The sequence below is a fragment of the Schistocerca gregaria genome, chromosome 6 (genome assembly GCF_023897955.1).
Source record: "Schistocerca gregaria isolate iqSchGreg1 chromosome 6, iqSchGreg1.2, whole genome shotgun sequence".
Lineage (NCBI taxonomy): Eukaryota > Metazoa > Arthropoda > Insecta > Orthoptera > Acrididae > Schistocerca > Schistocerca gregaria.
Window position 1 is genome coordinate 177,680,263 of NC_064925.1, and position 22,947 is coordinate 177,703,209.

Sequence of the window (22,947 nt, forward strand, 5' to 3'; positions counted from 1 at the left end):
AAGAAAAATTCGGAATAGGAATTAAAATCCATAGAGAAGAAATAAAAACTTTGAGGTTTGCCGATGACATTGTAATTCTGTTTGAGGCAGCAAAGAACCTGGAAGAGCTGCTGAACGAAATGAGCAGTGTCTTCGAAAGGAGGATATAAGATGAACATCAACAAAACTAAAACGAGGGTAGTGGAATGTATTCGAATTAAATCGGGTGATGCTGAGGGCATTAGATTATGAAATGAGGCGCTGAAGTAATAAATGAATTTTGCTACTTGGGGAGCAAAATAACTGATGATGGTCGAAATAGAAAGGATATAAAATGTAGACTGGCAATGGCAAGGAAAGCGTTTCTGAAGAAGAGAAATTTGTTAACATCCAGTATAGATTTAAGTGTCAGGAAGCCGTTTCTGAAAGTATTTGTATGGGGTGTAGCCATGTATGGAAGTCAAACATGGACGATAAATAGTTTGGACAAGAAGAGAATAGAAGCTTTTTAAATGTGGTGCTACAGAAGAATGCTGAAGAATAATAGATGTGTAACTCACATAACTAATGAGGAGGTATTGAATAGAATTAGGGAGAAGAGAAATTTGTGACGCAACTTGACTTGAAGAAGGGGTCGGTTGGTAGGACATATTCTGAGACATCAAGGGATCACCAGTTTAGTATTGGAGGACAGCGTGGAGGGTAAAAATCGTAGGGGGAGACGAAGAGAGGAGTACACTAAACAGATTCAGAAGGATGTAAGTAGCAGTAGGTACTGGGAGATGGAGAGGCTTGCACAGGATAGAGTAGCATGGAGAACTGCATCAAACCAGTCTCTAGACTGAAGACCACAACAACAACATATTACCATGACTAATATGGCGTAACAAAACCGTTTTCACCGAAAGTATCTTCAAGTTTCGCAGTCGATAAATGCAAGTCCTGTATGGTGTTCAAGAGACTGTTTACCATTCTTTCTACAAAATAGTGGACTGTTAAGGTAAAGATGATGGAGGTGGATAGTTATAACGCCTCCTTCTATCCAAAGTAGACGACAGAAGGTCAGTAATATTCAGATCTGGTGACTGCGGTGGCCGGGTAAGACGCGACAGTTCATGGTCGTTCTCACAAAAGCACTTCTGGAAGATGCGATCTGAACAGAGCCCCTGTCCTCTAGGAACAGAGTACCACCAATGGGGAACACAGGGTAAACCTGATCAGCCAAGATGGTCACAAAGTTATTGACAGTAAAGCGATCTTGCCGAGTACGCGCGGGGCGAATGGGATATCACCATATGGTTGTCCAAATCATCACCGAACCCCGCCGTGTTTCACTCTTGCGACGTAAACTCGGCCAGAAGATGGAAACAGTGTGAAACAAGACTCACACGACAATATGACTTTTTCCCCATTGTTCCTTGGTAGAGGTTTTATGGCTTCACCAGCACGTTTTATGTTTTTTCCAGCTCGGAGTTCCCTTCGTTGTTTTGATGTTGACAGGTTCAGCGAGTGCAACAGTTTGTTCTGTAATGCCTTCGCAGCTGTCGTCCTCTTCTCGCATTTCGTCACAATTCTCTTCAATGACCGTCTGTCAATATCGCTCAACACATGCTTTCGGCAGCTTTGTGACTTGCCAGATGATGTTCTTCGCTTGCCCCGTATGCACTATAAAAGTCTTCGATACGGTGCTTCTTGAAACACTAAACACTTCGGCTACCTCGGTTACGGAAGCATCCGCCATACGAACATCAGCAATTCGCCCACGATCGATTTCACTTAGCTCCAATTCAGTGCACTCACAGCTACACAGAACATTGTCCTGGTCACGACTGAAACTTGCAAGGGATAGAGGGTACTGAGCACAATGCACATCCGCCGTTCGTTTTCAAATACAGCAACACAACCTGAGGCCTGGCTGGCACCTGAGTTTTATATTCAAGCAGGTACAATCCTGGAAATTGAAATAAGAACACCGTGAATTCATTGTCCCAGGAAAGGGAAACTTTATTGACACATTCCTGGGGTCAGATACATCACATGATCACACTGACAGAACCACAGGCACATAGACACAGGCAACAGAGCATGCACAATGTCGGCACTAGTACAGTGTATATCCACCTTTCGCAGCAATGCAGGCTGCTATTCTCCCATGGAGACGATCGTAGAGATGCTGGATGTAGTCCTGTGGAACGGCTTGCCATGCCATTTCTACCTGGCGCCTCAGTTGGACCAGCGTTCGTGCTGGACGTGCAGACCGCGTGAGACGACGCTTCATCCAGTCCCAAACATGCTCAATGGGGGACAGATCCGGAGATCTTGCTGGCCAGGGTAGTTGACTTACACCTTCTAGAGCACGTTGGGTGGCACGGGATACATGCGGACGTGCATTGTCCTGTTGGAACAGCAAGTTCCCTTGCCGGTCTAGGTATGGTAGAACGATGGGTTCGATGACGGTTTGGATGTACCGTGCACTATTCAGTGTCCCATCGACCCCTCGACGATCACCAGAGGTGTACGGCCAGTGTAGGAGATCGCTCCCCACACCGTCATGCCGGGTGTTGGCCCTGTGTGCCTCGGTCGTATGCAGTCCTGATTGTGGCGCTCACCTGCACGGTGCCAAACACGCATACGACCATCATTGGCACCAAGGCAGAAGCGACTCTCATCGCTGAAGACGACACGTCTCCATTCGTCCCTCCATTCACGCCTGTCGCGACACCACTGGAGGCGGACTGCACGATGTTGGGGCGTGTGCGGAAGACGGCCTAACAGTGTGCGGGAGCGTAGCCCAGCTTCATGGAGACGGTTGCGAATGGTCCTCGCCGATACCCCAGGAGCAACAGTGTCCCTAATTTGCTCGGAAGTGGCGGTGCGGTCCCCTACGGCACTGCGTAGTATCCTACGGTCTTGGCGTGCATCCGTGCGTCGCTGCGGTCCGGTCCCAGGTCGACGGGCACGTGCACCTTCCGCCGACCACTGGCGACAACATCGATGTACTGTGGAGACCTCACGCCCCACGTGTTGAGCAATTCGGCGGTACGTCCACCCGGCCCCCCGCATGCCCACTATACGCCCTCGCTCAAAGTCCGTCAACTGCACATACGGTTCACGTCCACGCTCTCGCGGCATGCTACCAGTGTTAAAGACTACGATGGAGCTCCGTATGCCACGGCAAACTGGCTGACACTGACGGCGGCGTTGCACAAATGCTGCGCAGCTAGCGCCATTCGATGGCCAACACCGCGGTTCCTGGTGTGTCCGCTGTGCCGTGCGTGTGATTATTGCTTGTACAGCCCTCTCGCAGTGTCCGGAGCAAGTATGGTGGGTCTGACACACCGGTGTCAATGTGTTCTTTTTTCCATTTCCAGGAGTGTATTTCTCGCAGTGTTCAGTCACATTAATGTAACTGAGCCTTGAGTGACTCGTGTTCGTGCCATTTCTTATTTTGCAGCTTGTTTTTACGGTACTGCCACCTCGTTACGTTAATTTTCAATTACTGGTGTCACTAAGTTGCTGCTTTGCCTGCCCGTGAGCGGCAGCAGTAGCGATTATCGATATAACCCCTGCCGTATTATCTTTGCTGGACCGCTATTATTCTCGGTCGTCGTGTGTCGACAATGGAGTTGGAACGCGCCAGTAGTGAGTTCGGACCTGGAAGTGTTTTAGTTGGCACGCGGCGTCGTTCAGTCGGGGCACGGCAGCAGTGAGGTCCGGATCGCCATGACTTGCCCGACGTTGGCGACACACGTGACTGGAGTGGGGACGCTTCGGTTGGTCGTCGGTCGGTCGTCTTGCCGGACGACGTGCATCTGGCAGGCGCTCGCTTATGGGTTGGCTGTGTGTGCCGACTCGTGATTCGTCCCTGTTATTGTACAGGCACTGCCGTTAGCATTGCCTAGTTCTTCGAGAAGTGTCCGTGACACTGTGTTTAGTTTGTGTGTGTTGTGGTTGGCAGGAGAGCCAACACCGTGTTACTAGGGGAGGCCGAAAGGCACGCGTTTTAGTTTACGCAGGCTGGCGTGAGGTCTGGAACAGGACAAGGAAATTAGAATTGAGAAAAACGGACGTAGCTGGTGGAATAATTAACTTTAACCCATTAATGGTGAACGTCGCTCTTGACATTACATGATTCACAGTATCAATAGTAACTGATAATGGCGCCTTGCTAGGTCGTAGCAAATGACGTAGCTGAAGGCTATGCTAACCATCGTCCCGGCAAATGAGAGCGTAGAAGTCAGTGAACTATCGCTAGCAAAGTCGGCTGTACAACTGGGGCGATTGCTAGGAAGTCTCTCTAGACCTGCCGTGTGGCGGCGCTCGGTCTGCAATCGCTGATAGTGGCGACACGCGGGTCCGACGTGTACTACCGGACCGCGGCCGATTTAAAGGCTACCACCTAGCAAGTGTGGTGTCTGGCGGTGACAGCACAGTGTGATTTTGACTGACAAGTTATTTTAAATGTCGTCGGCGTACTGTCTCTGAGCAGTCGGTCGGTTGGTGTGGAGCGTAGTTTGGCCTGCGCCCGCTGGCGGTCTCTTCGCGGTGTCTGAGTGTGTGGCGCTGTTCCTATTGCTACTAGGTCCGTGGCTCACCAACCCTGGCCACGAAAAGTGGAGTTCTGATTTAACCTACCAGCAAGTCAAGACTGTTCATATTGTGTCCTTTGGAGTTCGTTGTCGGCTGTTTGGATATTCCCGCGAGCAACAACATGGTTTTCAAGTTGGAAAATTCTAGGCACCCTCCGGTGGAGTTTCACTGTATTTAGTTATTTGAATTGAAGTGTACCAGCGGCGGATTCTTCTGCCTTGTGGCCGTTAACGTTCTGGTTTCCTGCCCTGGTCGTTGACGTAAATTTCAGGCAGTGTAGCTTCCTCATCGTGTTGTTGCTGTCCAGCACGGTGTGTAGTTTGAGAGCTCCGTATACGATTGGTTGTGGGCGCCAGTATCTTCTATTTTGTTCCGTTGAACTCCCTGTTGTGCCCTGGTCGGATAAGAGGAAGTTATCTTGTCGGTGGGTCCGCTGACTGTCGGTCGGTTGGTTTGACGTCGGATCGTGAATGGTTGCCCCGACTGCCCCTGTCTCATCTAAGCGAGCGTTAGTGTTTGAATTACGGACCGACCCTCGAACATCTGGGAGCGCCCTTGTGGAGACTGCCTTATTTTTTAAACTTGTTCTTATTGTTTGTACTTGTATGGCTTCTAGCTGATTTTTGTTTGAAATTAGAGTTGTTTTCCTGTTAAGGCCTCCAGTCTAGTTTAAAGTACTGTTTCACGTAAGCCTTTTTCATTTTAAAAATTTTAATGCTGTTGAATTTTTAAGCCTTCGGTCTTCAGCCGATTTTGAGTTTCAGTTGTTTGTTCTTAAGGCCTTCAGCCTAAACTAAAGAACTGTTTTACGTAAGGCCTTGGTATTTTTTAAAAAAAGTAATGTTTTGGAGTCTTCAGTGTTAGACCTTCAGCCGATTTGAATTTAACTTGCTTACTTCAGCCAAACTAAAGAACTGTTTTAAAATAAGGCTTGCTTTTTAAATTTATGATTATGCTTGCGTTTTAAGTTATTGGCATTCAGCCGTTTATAAATTAAAGTGGCTTTCAGTCCGTAATTAAGTCCTAGAGATTAAAGCTGTGTGTTTTAAAAAAAAAAATTGTTTTGACTATTGTAATGTCTGATCAAATAATAAAGTTGTATGTTGGCGTGTAACTGACAGCCCCTTATTTTGGCCCCTTTCCACAATTATTCTATCTGTCCTGTCCTGCATGTTAAGCAGGGCCATTCAGTAACCATCACTGATGTTCGATGTCAGAGTGTGATAACCAGTCGCAGACGGCAGGCGGCAGCACCAGCAGTCATGGAGTCGCGGAAAAGGTGCAGTTGTTGTAATGCGGAAACGCAGCGATTTATGTGATTTCCAAAAGGGCATGATCATTGGCTTTCGAGTCAAGGATAGAAGTGTTTCTCAAACGGCTAAGTGTGTAAACTATTAGCGTGCCACCTTGATTAAAGTATACCGTGCAAAACAAAATGGCGCTAGCGAAACCGAAGTCGAGGCAACTGTGTTGCACGACGGGCCGTAGATGATACGGGCGAAAGGTGGCTCCAGAGATGCGAATAGGCGTACAACTACTGAGCAACTGACCGCCAAGATGAACCAAGGGGCTACCAACGGCGTGTCCTCAACGACTGCTCAGTGAACTTTGCTGCATGTGGGCCTCGCCGGCAGGTGTCAGGTTCATGCACCTATGCTGACTGCTGTTCATCGGCGACGAAGGCTGCAATTTGCACGCAAAAGGAGGCCGCTGTGTGGCGAAAGGTGGCTTTTCAGATGAATTCCTTCCTACGTTCCACTCGACAGACGTCACTGATGTGTACGGTATGAAACATCTTAAAAGAAACACCTTGTAACCCGGAAGTAGCGACGGCCGGAGTGGCCGTGCGGTTCTAGGCGCTACAGTCTGGAACCGAGAGACCGCTACGGTCGCAGGTTCGAATCCTGCCTCGGGCATGGGTGTGTGTGATGTCCTTAGGTTAGTTAGGTTTTAGTAGTTCTAAGTTCTAGGGGACTGATGACTTCAGAAGTTGAGTCCCATAATGCTCAGAGCCATTTGAACCATTTTTCAAAAATGGTTCAAATGGCTCTGAGCACTATGGGACTTAACATCTGTGGTCATCAGTGATGATATGAGGGAAGTTTCCAACCGATTTCTCATAGACAAACAGCAGTTGACCGGCGTTTCCTGGTGAAACGTTGTTGTGATGCCTCGTGTAAGGAGGAGAAACGCGTACCATCGCGTTTCCGACTTTGATAAAGGTCGGATTGTAGCCAATCGCGATAACCGTTTATAGTATCGCGACATTGCTGCTCGCGTTGGTCGAGATCCAATGACTGTTAGCAGATTATGGAATCGGTGGGTTCAGGAGGGCAATACAGAACGCATTTCTCCTCATTACACGAGGCATCACAACAACGTTTCGCCAGGCAACGCCGGTCAGCTACTGTTTGTGTATGAGAAATCGGTTGGAAACTTTCCTCATATCAGTACGTTGCAGGTGTCGCCACCGGCGCCAACCTTGTCTGAATGCTCTGAAAAGCTACTCATTTGCATATGACAGCATCTTCTTTCTGTCGGTTAAATTTCACGTCTGTAGCACGTCATTTTCGTGGTGTAGCAAATTTAGTGGCCAGTAGTGTTTTTCGCTTGAGGTCATAGTTCCGAATCATTCAGGGAAAACATACAAAAATTACCTTTGAACTCCTTTCTCTTGAATGAACCGAAAAAAATGGTTTAAATGGCTCTGAGCACTATGGGACTTAACTTCTAAGGTCATCAGTCTCCTATAACTTAGAACTACTTAAACCTAACTAACCTAAGGACATTACACACACCCATGCCCGAGGCAGGATCCGAACCTGCGACCGTAGCGGTCGCGCCTAGAACCGCTCGGCCACCCCGGCCAGCAATAAACCGAAAACAATGGTCTGCAGCAAAAATGTATCCTACTACAAAATGTAACTATATTAAATGTCTTACAAAAAGGTCCTGTTCCTTATTTCTGGAGCCCTCAGAGTTCGCTTGTAGCGAGCAAACACAATATGAAAACCTCGTGTGCTGTCTTTGAAGACGTTGCGGGTTGCATAGAACGCATCGGTATGGGCAGCTGAATGACTCTGTACAGTTAACATTCGAATAAACAAAATCCACGTGTTCTTGCAGTTGTTTTATGCAACCCACAATTAATGCAAAGTTTCGATAGCTGCTGAATTTGGTTAGGGTGCCGGGTGAGGTGTAGCAGAGGTGGTGCGGTGTTGCAGAAGGGGAACACGGCGCTGCACTGCGCGGCGAGCAGCGGCCTGGAGCGGTGCGTGGAGCTGCTGCTGGCGCACGGCGCGCCGCTCTTCCAGGAGAACCACGACAAGCTGACGCCCTGCGACCTGGCCATGCGCGCCAGCCACCACGACATCGCGCGCCTCCTCGAATCGCGCATGGTCTTCGTGAGTACCCGCCTCCTCCAGCGGAACCGCTCACTTTTCGTACCAACCGATTACCACATACGCTACAAACTACGGTATCCACCTCAGTCGTTGTGTAATATACACGCCTACGCTACATATACCAGGGGGGACCCAAAAATAACCGGAATTTCTTTCTAGAAAGCATATACTTTATTGTTTGCAAATACAACCTTAATCTCCTTCGAAGTATTCTCCATTAGCATTAATACACTGGTCCAAACGTTCATTCCAGTGTTCGAAGCACCTTTTAAATTCGTCCTCTTTGACACCTGCTCGCACTTTCATGACATTGCGTTTTACGTCTTCCACATCCTCAAAACGTTTCCCTCTCAAGTCTCTCTTTATCCTCGGGAATAGGAAAAAGTCCGAGGGTGCTAAATCCGGCGAACAGGGCACGTGGGTCAAGGTAGTCGTCTTCGTTGAGACCAAAAACTGGCGAACGCCGAGAGCCGTGTGCGCGGGGGCGTTGTCGTGATGCAGGAACCACACGCCAGAAGCCCACAAAGCCGGACGTTTTCCCGACAAACTTCTGCGAAGCCGTTTCATAACCTCCAAATAAAATTGTTGGTTTACTGTCTGGTTTTCAGGGACAAATTCAGAGTGTACGATCCCTTTGATTTCAAAAAAACAGATCAGCATCGTTTTCACATTCGATTTCACTAGTCAAGCTTTTTTTGGTCGAGGTGAGCCAGGTGACTTCCATTGTGATGACTGTTGTTTACTTTCTGGATCGTACACGTAGCACCATGACGCATCACCTGTAATGATTTTGTTGAAAAAATGTGGATCATCTTTGAACGCCTCCTTCATTTCGAGACAGGCTTGAACATGACGATCCCTTTGATCTCCGGTAACAAGCTTCAGCACGAATTTTGCTGCCACTCTTCGCATCCCCAAATCGATGGTCAAGATGCGCTGAATTGAGCTCCAGGACAACCCGGACAAGTTCTCGAGTTGGTCGATTGTCCTGCGTCGACCTTCACTGATGAGATCGCGGACTTTGACGATGTCGTCTTCGCTTCGAACAGTTGATGGTCGACCGGAACGTGGCTGATTTTCTTCCTTTTTAAACCGAGAAAACCATTCGTACACTTGTGTTTTACTAAGAACATGGTCTTTGTAGGCTATCTGAATCATCGAAACAGATTCTGCTGCGTTCTTGCCAAGCAAAAAACAAAACTTCACTGCCACACGTTGTTCGTAAGAACTAGCCACTTCCTCGTGTCACGTCTGCACTGTACGCACATTCAAAGAACTGCCAAAGAAACCACACTTCTCACTGTTGGGTGACACCGCGTAGCAGAATCACAGAGCTCCTACTACAACCCTCTGGCGGCGCAACCTACTACTACAAGTACACGATGTACAGCATTACGATTCCGGTTACTTTTGGGTCCCCCTTCGTAACTTACCTTTGCTAACACAGAGTATAAATCGAATTTACTGTAGTTGGTTGTAGCGCACACTTAACAGTGAACACCATATACTTTCTGCCCATCAGCGTTTTAGTTTTTGAATTCCCCATAGCTCGCAGTAGATGCTTTGACAAACTAGTAAGTCTAACTACTCTGCATATAGGCTCTCTGTAACAAAGCAATTTGTCGGAGTAAGGTTCATATAAACTACCCAAAATTTTTCAAACTTCACTAGTTTGTCAGATTATTTGGCAGTGTGCAGCTTTTTATGATGCGTTTGCCAAACATAATTTTGAGTTGGCAATACATATTTAACGAAAAAGAGTTTTGCTCTCAACATCAGGAGAACAAAAAGACATATGGATGAAAAAAAAAGAGCACGGGCAGTTATTAAAGTGCTAGAGTGTTGCGTTTTTTTTTTCCAGCCATACACTAGTATTACACTTCATGAAGGAAAATAAGTGTTCTCCGGACAGAATGCAAATGGGTGTGAAATTAAATAAAAAATTGAAGCTCTCGGGTTCTTTCACGGACGATGTATAAGTTCCCATGTTGTGGTATTTTAATGAACTGAATTACAGAATTTGTTGAATGGAATGAACAATCTAATGAATACAGAATATGGTTTAAGAGCAAAGCGGAAAAAGACAGAGGAAATGAGCAGTAGTAGAAATGGCAAAGGGCTCTGAGCACTATGGAACTTAACATATGAGGTCTTCAGTCCCCTAGAACTTACACATCACACACATCGACGCCCCAGGCAGGATTCGAACCTGCACCCGTAGCAGTCATGCGGTTCCGGACTGAAGTGCCTAGGACCGTAAGGTCACAGTGCCAGCCAGTAGAAATGAGAATAGCAAGAAACTTAACGTCAAAATTGGTGATCACAAAATAGACGAATCTAGGAGTTTTGCTACCTTGGAAGCATAACCCATTGCGGAAGATGCAAAGAGGACATAAAAAGCAGACTAGCACAGGAAAAAAGTGCATTCCTTGCCAACAGAAATCTACTAGTATCAAATAGCAGACTAACAAAGGCAGAAAGTACATTCATGAGCAGTAGAAGTCTCCTTCTGTCAAACATAGGCCTTAATTTGAGGAAGAAATCTCTGAGAATGTTGGTTTGGAACACAGCGTTGTATGGTACTGAAACATGGACAGAGGTAAACCGGAACAGATGCGTTTGAGATGTGGTGTTACCGAAGAATGTTGAAAATCAGATGAACTGATACATAACGAAAGATGAGTTCTACGCAGAATCGACCAGGAAAGGATCATTTGCAAAACACTGACTATAAGAAGAGATAGTATGATGGGACACGTGTTAAGGCATCAGAGCATAACCTCGATGAGACTGAAGGGAGCCTTAGAGAGTAAAAACTGTAGGGGAAAACGGAAACTGGAATACATCCAACAAATAATTGTGGACATAGGGTGCAATGACTACTCTAAGATTAAGAGGTTGGTCACAGGAGGGGAATTAGTGGTGGGACGCATCAAACCCAGAAGACTGATGACTCAAGAAAGCTTTCTTTAGGTTTTCATGGGTATATTTATCTCTCAATTTCAACTATTCCTTGGACCAGCGTCTTGTTTTCTTTTTCGTCTTTACACACATTGCTAAAGTCAATTCGAGGAATATAGAAATGCGTTGTCTGCGTTGGTAGCTCACTACGAGGTCCATTCAAGTTCTAAGGCCTCCGATTTTTTTTTTCTAATTAACTACTCTCCCGAAATCGATGAAACTGGCGTTACTTCTCGACGTAATCGCCGTGCAGACCTACACATTTTTCACAACGCTGACGCCATGATTCCATAGCGGCGGCGAAGGCTTCTTTAGGAGTCTGTTTTGACCACTGGAAAATCGCTGAGGCAATAGCAGCACGGCTGGTGAATGTGCGGCCACGGAGAGTGTCTTTCATTGTTGAAAAAAGCCAAAAGTCACTATGAGCCAGGTCAGGTGAGTAGGGAGCATGAGGAATCGCTTCAAAGTTGTTATCATGAAGAAACTGTTGCTTAACGTTAGCTCGATGTGCGGGTGCATTTTCTCGGTGAAACAGCACACGCGCAGCCCTTCCCGGACATTTTTGTTGCAGTGCAGGAAGGAATTTGTTCTTCAAAACATTTTCGTAGGATGAACCTGTTACCGTAGTGCCCTTTGGAACGCAATGGGTAAGGATTACGCCCTCGCTGTCCCAGAACATGAACACCATCATTTTTTCAGCTCTGTCGGTTACCCGAAATTTTTTTGGTGGCAGTAAATCAGTGTGCTTCCATTCAGCTGACTGGCGTTTTGTTTCTGGATTGAAAAATGACATCCACGTCTCATCCATTGTCTCAACCGACGAAAAGAAAGTCCCATTCATACTGTCGTTGTGCATCAACATTGCTTGGCAACATGCCACACGGGCAGCCATGTGGTCGTCCGTCAGCATTCGTGGCACCCACCTGGATGACACTTTTCGCATTTTCAGGTCGTCATGCAGGATTGTGTGCACAGAACCCACAGAAATGCCAACTCTGGAAACTCTGGAGGCGATCTGTTCAACAGTCATTCGGCGATCCCCCAAAACAATTCTCTGCACTTTCTCGATCATGTCGTCAGACCGACTTCATCGATCCTAACTCCCAAGCGATCTGATGATTCTTATGCGACGGATCAGCTGTGTGTGGCAATTTGGCTGCGATGAGCGTTGTTTTGTCGTTTTGTTTCGTCTCTTGTGGCCACGTTACGTTAAAATCTATTGTTATTCACAGAGAATGAACCTCTTTGAAAAGTGAAACTGAACGCGAAGTTGTCAGTAATATTACGAAGAAATACAAATTTATAAACGTTCACTCTTGCAGATCTTGCAGCGAACGCATTTTCAAGCTTGTGCTGTAGAAGCAGATTCATGGGAAGTCACAATATAATGGGCTCCAGATGGTGATTTTCATTTATTTATGAAGCAACTAGATGCGTTATTTAAGTTTTAAATGAATGAACTAATATTAAGTAAACATTTTAACTGAAATGTTTTAGGAAAATCAGTTCTTCAGCCATTCTTACGTTCCTTATCGTTATCTAACTCTCTACCTCGTATAATGTACAACCACTAAATCAATAGTTCCCAATCTTTCCCCCCTTAGTGCAATCAGATGTTAGCTAGTACCCGACCATTATCATAATTAGCGCCTGATTTAACTTTAGAACAGGAAAGAATTTTCTTTGAACACTTTCATATTTAGTTTTTGGGAGTGTTTTATTAAATCACGAACTAATGAGTCAGTGATACAATTGGTTCCGTTTATTTTTAACATTTCTTTATAGAACGATTGAACAATTTTCAATGCACAGCTAATGCTACCTACAACTCCTTCTTGGAACAAAAAGCTATCTATCCACACTGAGGGCAGACACTTGTTACAAAATAGGTTTTCTCTGTATCACTCCTCTTCCTAGTGACACTTGGTTCACCCATACCCTGCACCCCATTCAAAATCGACCAAGTTAAAATGAGTGCAGTACGCTTGGGCTTACTGTTTGTAGATCACTTGACCGCTGGGCACCTTAATACCAAACTGGCAGAAATTGGAAGACCTCAGGCTTTGTGTCTGACCACTGCCAATAATAATAATAATAATAATAATAATAATAATAATAATAATAATAATGGAAATGTTCGTTTGGCATCATTGGCCATGAGGCCCCTTGCGGGGCAGGTCTGGCCGCCTTGGTGTGAGTTTTATTACGTTCGACGCCACATCGGGCGACCTGCACACTGGATGGGGATGAAATGATGTTGAAGACAGCACAACACCCAGTCCATGTAATAGTCATTACACAGTTACTGTTTTGTTGTGCTGTCATTTAGTTTGTTGCTGAGACAATCACTCCGGGTTGTCGGGGTATATGGCTGGTATCCCACCACTATCTGGTGGATCTCCAGACATGTCTTTGCTGGTCATTGGGCCTCATTTAGAAGCACGACTCATCACTGAAGACAATTCTACTCCAGCCAATGGCATTCAAGGCCGAAGACGTGTCTGGAGACACCGCAGTCGCCGGCCGCGGTGGTCTCGCGGTTCTAGGTGCGCAGTCCGGAATCGTGCGACTCCTACGGCCGCAGGTTCGAATCCTACCTCGGTCATGGATGTGTGTGATGTCCTTAAGTTAGTTAGGTTTAAGTAGTTCTAAGTTCTAGGGGACTAATGATCACAGCAGCTGAGTCCCATAGTGCTCAGAGCCATTTGAACCATTTTTTGACACCGCAGACAGTGGTGTGATACCAATGTGACAGCCGCCCCCATACGGCCCAACAACAATGTGTGATGGTCCGGGTGCGACGTTTCATTTCATAGCCGGATCTCTTTGTTTCTCATCCACAGTACTCGCGGTACGTCGACGATATTCTATGCCCCATTTTGTTGCCTTTCATAAGAAGCCACCCTGAGCTAACATTTCAGAAAAATAATGCGTGCTCTCTCACGGCGAGAGTTTCTACTGCTGATCATCATGACAAACAAACCCTATCTTGGCAAGCAAGGTCGCTAGATGTCTCCCTAAATGAGAACGTTGGGATATTATGGGCAGGCCCCTCCATCGGGTTCGGGATTTTGACGATCTAACGCGTGAATCGGACATAATTTGGCACAATGTCTCTTAGGAGGATACAACTCACAATCAGTCAACCAATGCCACGTCGAACAGCTGCTTGCATAAGCGCCAGAGGTGGATCGACGCTTTATTGACTTGTTCGGTTTGTGAAGCTCTCGCTCTTGAATAAAGATCCAATATTTCTGAAATCGTAATCACTTGTTTGCTTGTACTGAAACGTCCCCTTAGAAAAATTATGAATTACTGTGCTGGTAAACTTCTTACGTTATTTGATTTTCAAACAGCTGAGCAAAACTGAACGTACTCAGACAGTTCTCTCTTTACTTATTCTGATCATCACTAAACTGACACACAATAATTTTTAGCGCAACGCAATCTGACTTTCAATAATCCCTACAAAAGAATGGCCCTGACTAACAATAACCTATACCTTTCATGAATCACTTACCTCACAAAAATCTTCGTTACTACTGCAATACAGCGAGCGCCTATACTGTCAGCTAAATAAAAGATTCTAACTACTGAAGGCACTAACTACTGATAGACATAGTTAGCAAATGAATCATTTTGATAGAGAACAACTAATATAATTATTGGTAACGTATGTCATCAGTACTATACTCTTATGAAACAGTGATAATAGTAATGGCCTTCAAAAATAATTTAGTTTCGTGACTGAAACACGGCTGAATCCTTGTGTTTTCCATTCTCAGAAAATTACATTTTATCCCTCAGAGGGTAGCTATTTTTCCCTCAGGTTGGGAACCACTGTACTAGGGTTATGTAAATACGCGCTGCCGCTGTTGAAACAATTTCCCTAGATACATCGATACTTCAAAGCCGTTGCGTAAATACTTGTAGTAAAACCACAGACTAGAAAGATGTGTACAGCACACTTGGTGTGGCCGGTAATCTCTGCAATGAAGCACACGATTCTCAAGAAAAGCGTTCCAGAACAAATTTAAGCTCCCATTTTTTTATTTATATTTCTCCAAGTATTAGTCGACATGCGGAGAATAACAGCCACCTCTAATAAACAAAGCAGTTCATTTTCCATAAATAGCGAAACTCTACGACACAATGGCGTCCTAAATACAGTACAGGTAATGTACTAGTTGAAATCGTTAGATACATTGCACGTATCGGCAGGGAAGAAGCGAGCGACCGATTGTTTGCTTTATCAACGGCACATCGCCGCGATCGAGCTCCTAAGAAAGACTTCGGGAAATAAAGGTTAATTTTCTGTGATCTTACGTAACTCCACTCTACCACACCACGTTTTACATATTATAAATTGGCACAGTGTTTTATTTTTTTGCTCTGTTCCATGCCCGTCTACTGAGAATTAATACGACCTTGTGCCACAATATCCACGGTGGAAACTCCTTGCATTGTTAAAAATGTTCGCCTTAAAACCGTTTGTTGACGACTAGTGACGTAGCCCGCTTGTCGATAGAGTCGGACAACCGTAATACACCTTATGTCTGACAGCTGCTCGTCTGAATTAAGGTTAGTGATAATGTAGCTCACTTAGAGCTGGTTTTGCTATACTGTGTTACTTCGTTTCACTACCGGTACTTTTCAGTTCAGCCTCAGTATGCATTAACGTATTTTTGTTTCGACGAACTTCTCTGAAGTTTTCATGCTTTACATAACCCTTTCAGATTCGTCAGGGTGCTCACTGCTCACACCCCCCCCCCCCCCCCCCCCGTCCGAATGTCGCAGTGTTAAATACTTCCACCTTTAATCCGTTTAAGCAGAGGAAGATCAAACTTTCGAGACTAATGTAATTATCACATATTAATGTGAAGCGCAGGTCTAGGGAATGTGTATAGAAATTTTTTCTTGTGTGGTCTAAAAGGCTCTTAATACGACCTTTTCTTGCTCTTTAACTTGAGCTGCATATTTGATTTTGTAAAAAGTGTATATAGACGTCAGCGGCTGCAACGGCAGAAAATTATCAGTTCTGCTTGAGAGAAATTCGAGTTTGTAAAAACCTGAAACCGTGCCTACCTCACACTTTCCGCTAAAAGAACACTCTTCTCAAATGGTCAGTTTCAGACTACATGTATAGGCCTATACATGGTGTAAATGTGCATTGACCCAAAAACTTTATTTCAGTTTTATTTCGGAGAGACTTAATACATAAGACGCAACCACAATAAATGTTTCAGACTTGCGACAGTACCGGTATGTGGTCAGCTGCAGGTAGTGTGAGCGGAATTGTCAGTGTCGCCAATCCTCCAAGAAAAAGTAAGATAAATGTGACTAAAAAAATTGCCAGAAAAAAGCTTACATATAACAAGGTGTATTATTGTGCATCTTTATTTTCGCAGTAATTATACTGTGTAACGGACTAGCGTGAGTTTATATTTATTTTCTTAATTTGGAATCTGTTAAGACATTACAGTAGTGCAGTCCACTGCGAATGTGAAACATTTAGTTACCCGTGCTGGATTATACAGAAACAGAGCTTGACTCACAAGCACAAAACCGGAGTGTTCAAATACTGTTTACAATGGAAGGTTGTAAAGTTACGATATGTAGTACGAGTGACCACAAATTCTCAGTCTCTCATGTATTCGTTTCAAATTCTCTCCGAATGCGTGTTCCTCCAATTTGTAATTTCGTATAGAACTATTCCCGCAGTCCGTGAATCGTGGTGGCTGATGGAAGCTTGCGTAAAGAAACCGAGAAGTTTCGAGCCCTGTCTCCTCCCTATACTGTTCTATTCCTAAAAACGAACAGGAGTACTGAGAATTTCTTAAGAGAAACTGTACACAAACAAATGCAGTACTGAGAATTCGAATGGCTCCAGGAATCATCCCGGGTTACCTAATTGATAATTTGGCGTACGAAGCCCGGTCGAAAAAAAAAGAGTGGTAACGGTGAGCACATGTGAAAATAGAGAGAACCAGATTCGAAATAGCCAAATGTTAATTAGGTTGCAAGATGTATACATCATATAGCCCCATAAAAGTCTTTGGAGCGCTGATGAATACTAGTACAATGGTAGAGAAAGCAACTACATCATATATTTCGAGAAAGTGTTTTAAAGATTTCAATCATTCTTAGTATTGTGCCCTCTGACGTTTTAAGAGTCTTGAAATCAAAACATAATTTCATTTTAGCTTTCGGAAGTGAAGTTGGCATTTTCTGGCATACTAAATTGCATCACTAGAGACTCCCAGAAGCGTAAGAAAAAACTAATGTTTTAAGAGAATATCCATAAACCACTGTACATTTAGTGTGAAGGGGTGTGGGGGTACGAAGCAGGCGGGAAGGGGGATGGATGGCAGGGTGCAAGCGGGGGAAGATGCAAGTTTTACCTGGCAGGGCATGTAGGGACTTGATTGGGACAAGAAAGTCTGTTAGGTGTATATGTAATACTTGAACGTGAGTGGGGAAAGGGTGGTAGGTTGGAGACAGGGACTGGTGAAGGTTTATGCCAGGGGTTTTTGGGTGCGAAGAATAAATTATAGGAAGAGTTCCCACCAACACAGTTCAGAAAAGCTGGTCGCTTTGAGTCCACAAACATGTGCATTTGTTCATTCAGTTGCTCAGAACAACTCTCAATGTAGTTTTCTGTCATACTGCACAGGAGATCGACTATTTTTACCGTCTGGCAGTGTACAAGAACTTGTTGGTAGTAAACTGCTCATCAATTGAGCCTGAATTTGATGTTACCAGACATAACTTAAAGCTGATTTGGCATCCTCAAGATCACCCTCATTGTATACTGATTTTCTTTCAACGAATGTGTATTGCCTGTCCCATCTGTTACGTGTACAACAGATCTTAATCCTCCTTCTGATAACCTCAGGTACATTTTTAACATCTGTGCCCAAATGTAATGACGAGTTTTGAACAGAACACTTATTATCAAAATTATGGTTGTTTGAGATATCAAGTTAAATTTGTGATGGGTTCAAGATTTTTTTCGTAAGGAGAATGCAGCAAGTTATGTTGGATGGAGTGTCATTGACAGCTGTAGAAGTATGTTTGGTTGTGCCCCAGGGTAGTTTTTTGGGACTCAGGGTGCTATACAAGTTGTTTATTAATGACTTTATTGACATTCTTAATAGTAACCTCAGAATTTCTGTAGATGATGCAGTTATCTATAATGATGTAGGTCTACTTTCTGAAAGAAACTGGAATGTAAACATTGGCAAATTGCATTAAACATTGAAAATTTTAAAATTGTACACTTCACAAAACGAAAAAATATAGTATCCTCTCTGACCACAATTTCAGTGAACCACAAATGGAATCAGTCAACTCATACAAATATTTTATGTAACAACTTGCAGGGTAATTGAATAATCACATAGTCTCAGTAGTAGGTAAATCATGTGATAGACTCTGATTCGTTGGTAGAATACTAGGGAAATACAATCAGTCTACAAAGGAGATACAAAACACTAGTGCTCAGTGTGTGGAACCCTTACCAGATAGGACTGACAGAGGCTATTGAATGGATAAAAAGGACACTGGCACAAATGCTCACAGGGTTATTCAGGCTGTTGGTGGGTGTCATGAAAATGCCGGAAGAAATGAACCAGCAGACTGTTGAAGGTAGATGGAAACTATCATGTGGGAACCTATTTAGAAAGTGTCTAGAATTGACGTTAAGTGATGAATCTAGGCATGTATTACAACCCCCTAGATATCACTCTCATAGATTTTGTAAGGATAAGATTATACAATTACAGTGCACACAGAGGCATTTAAACAATCATTCTTCCCATGCTCCAAATGTGAATGAAACAGGAAAATATCATAATAACTGGTACAATGTGATGTACTTTCTGCCATGCTCTTCATGGTGGCTTACAGATTACTGATACAGATTTAGGCCGCCATCCCCTGACACACATACACTACAACTTTGTTTAGCCCTTTGATAGTAACTGTTCTTGGTCCCTGATGTTGGAATAATTTTGTTGTAATTTGGAGAAAAATGTATAAATATTAATTTTGAATCAAACAAGCTAACAAACCCTTTTCAGTAAGTAAATGTAACAGAAGTCTAAAGCCTATAATATTCATGCAGTGTTGTTTATTTGAAGGGGAAAGTATAGATTACTTCTTTTAGTTAAACACTTTAAATCTAGTGTTCTGTATACATGTTTGTTGAAGCAACAGTTGTTCACTGTAGTGGTTATTTTCTTCACAGGCAGATAGCAGTGATAGTGTGAACGAGGCAGAGTTGTATGGCAGTGAGCCAGATGAAGTGTACTCAGGATTAAGGACACAGGACCTGCAGGAGGCCAAGGACCAACTACTTGTCGAGACCTCTGACATGCTGCATGTGCCGCTTTTTACTGCTGAGGCACTTCTCAGAGACAATGGTATCCCTAGAATTTGTCCTAATGTAACATATTAATTGTAATCATATTAGTACATTGCTGGTAATGACTGTTCTAGTGTACATTTTTAAAAGAGCATTCAAATGTTTCTTCACTTATTAAAAAATAAATCTAACAAAAAGAAGAGAATTTATCAATCTGTGAGGAAGGCTGATAGTAGAAAGTAAGAAAAATATGTGTTAATGAGGTAACTACATGTATAAGTCTTGTGATTTGTATTACATCCTGGTTGGTCTTACTCACAAGTCCCTAATATGTAATGAATGCGCGATGAATTGTCAGTCCTCAAGAACAAATCCAGAGGGATTTGCACAGTATAATGATACACTTATTCTATTTGTTTTATGTTATAGCATCAAAACCTTGAAAGTACATGTATGTAACTCTCATACCTTCCTATAAGTACCGTTTATAAATTTGAGATTCTGGTTCTGTCATTAAAACGTCTTCAAAACTTACTGTGGGTGTGGGGAATTGCAACATTCACCTTACCTGTTTATTGCATTCATTTCCTCAAATCTTTATCTTGAAAGTCCTGTATTTAAATGGAAGCTTTCCTAAATAGAATATTGAAACATTCATGTACATATTAGATATCACATGTGCAACTCTATTGGAAATACAATGATGTTAGAAAACATAACAAGGGTGGGAATTTCCAACTTAATATGTGTCATACTCCATTACACTCAAATGAATGACAGTAACTCAAACTTGCACTAAAATTGTTTGGCATCTTGATCTTGTTTTAGAGAGGAAAGATAAGAGGTTGTGCTACTACTTCTCCAAGTTGTATAGCAGCTGGATGTTGTGAATCGACTATTTTTCACTTTACTACTTTTATGAATTTGTCAAATATCCATAGATGGGGTCCTATCTCAGGGACGGATAATCTTTTGTGAAGGAACAAAGTGCTGTATTAAGATGGCATGTATTTTCTGTAATATTTCCTAGGATGCAAGAGTGTACTTCAAAAACTGGACTATGAATGTGAAAAGGTTTTAAAATTTACTGATTTTCTTAAAAATTGTGATATATGAGAGAGGAGTACCAAAGTACCACCATAATTACAAAAACTAGGTACAAATTGATCACAAAATTCAAAATAGAATTTCACTAAAAATTGAAAGCCAAGATAAAACCAAAACTCTGCTGCAGAGTGCAAATCTCATTCTGGAAGATGAAACCAGTATGCTTTACTGCTATATCCACAGGCACTCAGACACCTCAGGCACCATATGATGCCACAGTTGGAATTCCTTTTTCAATTTCCTTGAATTTATTAAAGTGCTGTTAAGATCTCATCTGCCAGCCTCTGCTGAATATTGACTTCATAAATTGTGTTTTACTGCTCAAACATCGTAGCATAGATGTGAATGTTATGGGCAAAATCTTCACCTGAAGATGGCAAGTAAGAAACTTGCTGAAATGTTGCTGGAGAATGACGCATTGACTTGGCTGGACTTCTTGATCAGTGAGATTTTCCGAGAAAGCCTGTATTCTCCAAATCAAAATATTTTGTTAATTGCTTAGGTATGGGCCTTCTCATAGAATCCTCATTAGGAAATACTTCTATTTGGGGCATTATTAATGAATTTTATATGGGCAAGGTAAAAATTTGTGAGCCTGACAAAGAGATGCCATTGAGACAACAAAATACTATTATGTTGGTTCATGTTGCATAATATCGTATGTCAGATAGCATCTTGATTTGTGGGACAATTTTATTTACAAAGCTTTTTAAATTTGTGATGTTGCAGGTGTTTCATTCCAGTGGATAAACTGGAATACTATGACATAATAAAATTCTTTGTTGTGTGTTATTTGTAGGAAGCAGAAATTCATCCAAAGTTGGTGGAAGTTTATAAGGAGTTCGCTCTATATTTTTCAACTGTTAAGAAATGACTACTTGAATCCAATTGTGAACCTACATGTCTTGAAGTTGGTGATCTGAAGGAGGTCTAAACAGTGCAACATAGAATAAAACATTGAGAAAATGCAAAATATGGTATGCAGTGATTAATGATTAAAGGCATATTAAATAGCTGACGTGATGAGCATATCAGAAGATACCATGTAGTACATGTTACATGAAGAAGCATGAGAGAGTGCCTTGTTTGTTTTTTTATTTTGTTTTGTTTTAGGGTACAAAAACAACTAGAGTCATACGCGCCCATGTCAGAACCGTAGAACATGAAGGCAAAAAAAAAGGAGTTAAAAGTGACTAAATGTTAAGCTCAATTAATGGGAGGAAAGAAAGCTAAAAACTAGGACTTGGAGAAAAGCCCATAGAATATGCCATAGAGACAATAGAGGATCTGAACTAAAGATTACATGTTCTTCACCATATTGGTATAATGGATAGAAAGTAAAATGTGGTCAACAACCTGTGTGTTGTTTGCTAAAACAGCTGATAACTCAGACAGCAAACATAAATGAGAACATAAGAGGTTAAAAAAGGACATTCCACAGGAAATGGTAAACCGTCAAAGGTTGAGGACAATGAGCATAAAGAGGTGGGGTATTACCACTTAACAAATGGAAATGTCTAAAAAGACAGTGCCCAATATGAGTCCTAGCTAAAATGACCTCCTCATGGCGAGAGGGCGAAGAGGAGGTCGGCCAAGCCACTGGAAGAGATTTAATTCTCCAAAGCTTGTTTCCATGAAGGGAAGACCAGTGGCGATGCAAAAGTGACACCATCTGCTGATAGGTGGCAACACAGAGATCATTGGAGGGAATGGAAGAACTAGTGGGCCGAGGTATGAGGACTGCAGCCTTGGCAGCAGTGTCAGTGCCCTCATTTCCCATCAGACTGATGTGACCAGGGATCCACATAAACATCACAGTGGCTCGATCAATGGTGAACAAGTGAAAGCTTTCCTGGAGCTGTTGCACTAAAGGATGAATGGTGTACAGCACAAAGAGGCTCTGAAGGATACAGGGTACTTATAAATGGGGGAAAATTCAAAATTTCTTTATGACTTTATTAAATTCTATAGTTTTTCCTGATTGCATTGATGTATATATTATAGGGTTTCACATGAATAATGACCTATATATACCAAATTTTAAATTTATGGTCATGTATGCTGACACACCTCGTTTATTTCTGTTACAGAAACCAGTATTATTTTGAAAAGAACTGTGAACTTTCTGTTTCCAGGGATTATACGAATGGTACATTGTATATTTTGGTAACAGTGCAGGTTTCTACTATCTGTAAATGATTATCTTTGCTAATTTTTATTTTTGTTTCACTGAAGCAGTTTGTTCATGTGTTACTGAATGTGTGTTGCCCATGTGCTACATATATTTGTGGAAGTACATATCCTTTAGTGTGCAACAAATACAAGCTATGCCACGCATCAAGAAATTCAGTAAAAAGAAATTTCTTGGTAACCAGTTCATAAACAAAGCAAGCCACACTGTTGAAAGTAACCTATGTTCAGATCTTAAGGGACGAAATTCCCACATGGTACACCTCCTGGTGATTCAAATTTATGTGTTAACAATGATGCTGTTTGTAGTGGATTTCTTGTTATCGATGTGGGCATCTTATCTTCTTTGAT

At 43.0% G+C, this 22,947-nt stretch overlaps 1 protein-coding gene across 8 annotated transcripts in view; it reads left to right on the top strand.

Moving 5' to 3' along the window:
• LOC126278680 (ankyrin repeat and IBR domain-containing protein 1-like) overlaps positions 1-22,947 on the top strand; it is a 579,195-nt gene that overhangs the window by 365,606 nt on the left and 190,642 nt on the right. For all 8 annotated transcript variants that reach the window (XM_049978928.1, XM_049978932.1, XM_049978933.1 and 5 more), the window contains 2 exons: positions 7,794-7,973; positions 19,183-19,357. In XM_049978928.1, coding sequence (XP_049834885.1) covers positions 7,794-7,973; positions 19,183-19,357 — 355 coding nt within the window. The remainder of the gene's footprint in view (positions 1-7,793; positions 7,974-19,182; positions 19,358-22,947) is intronic.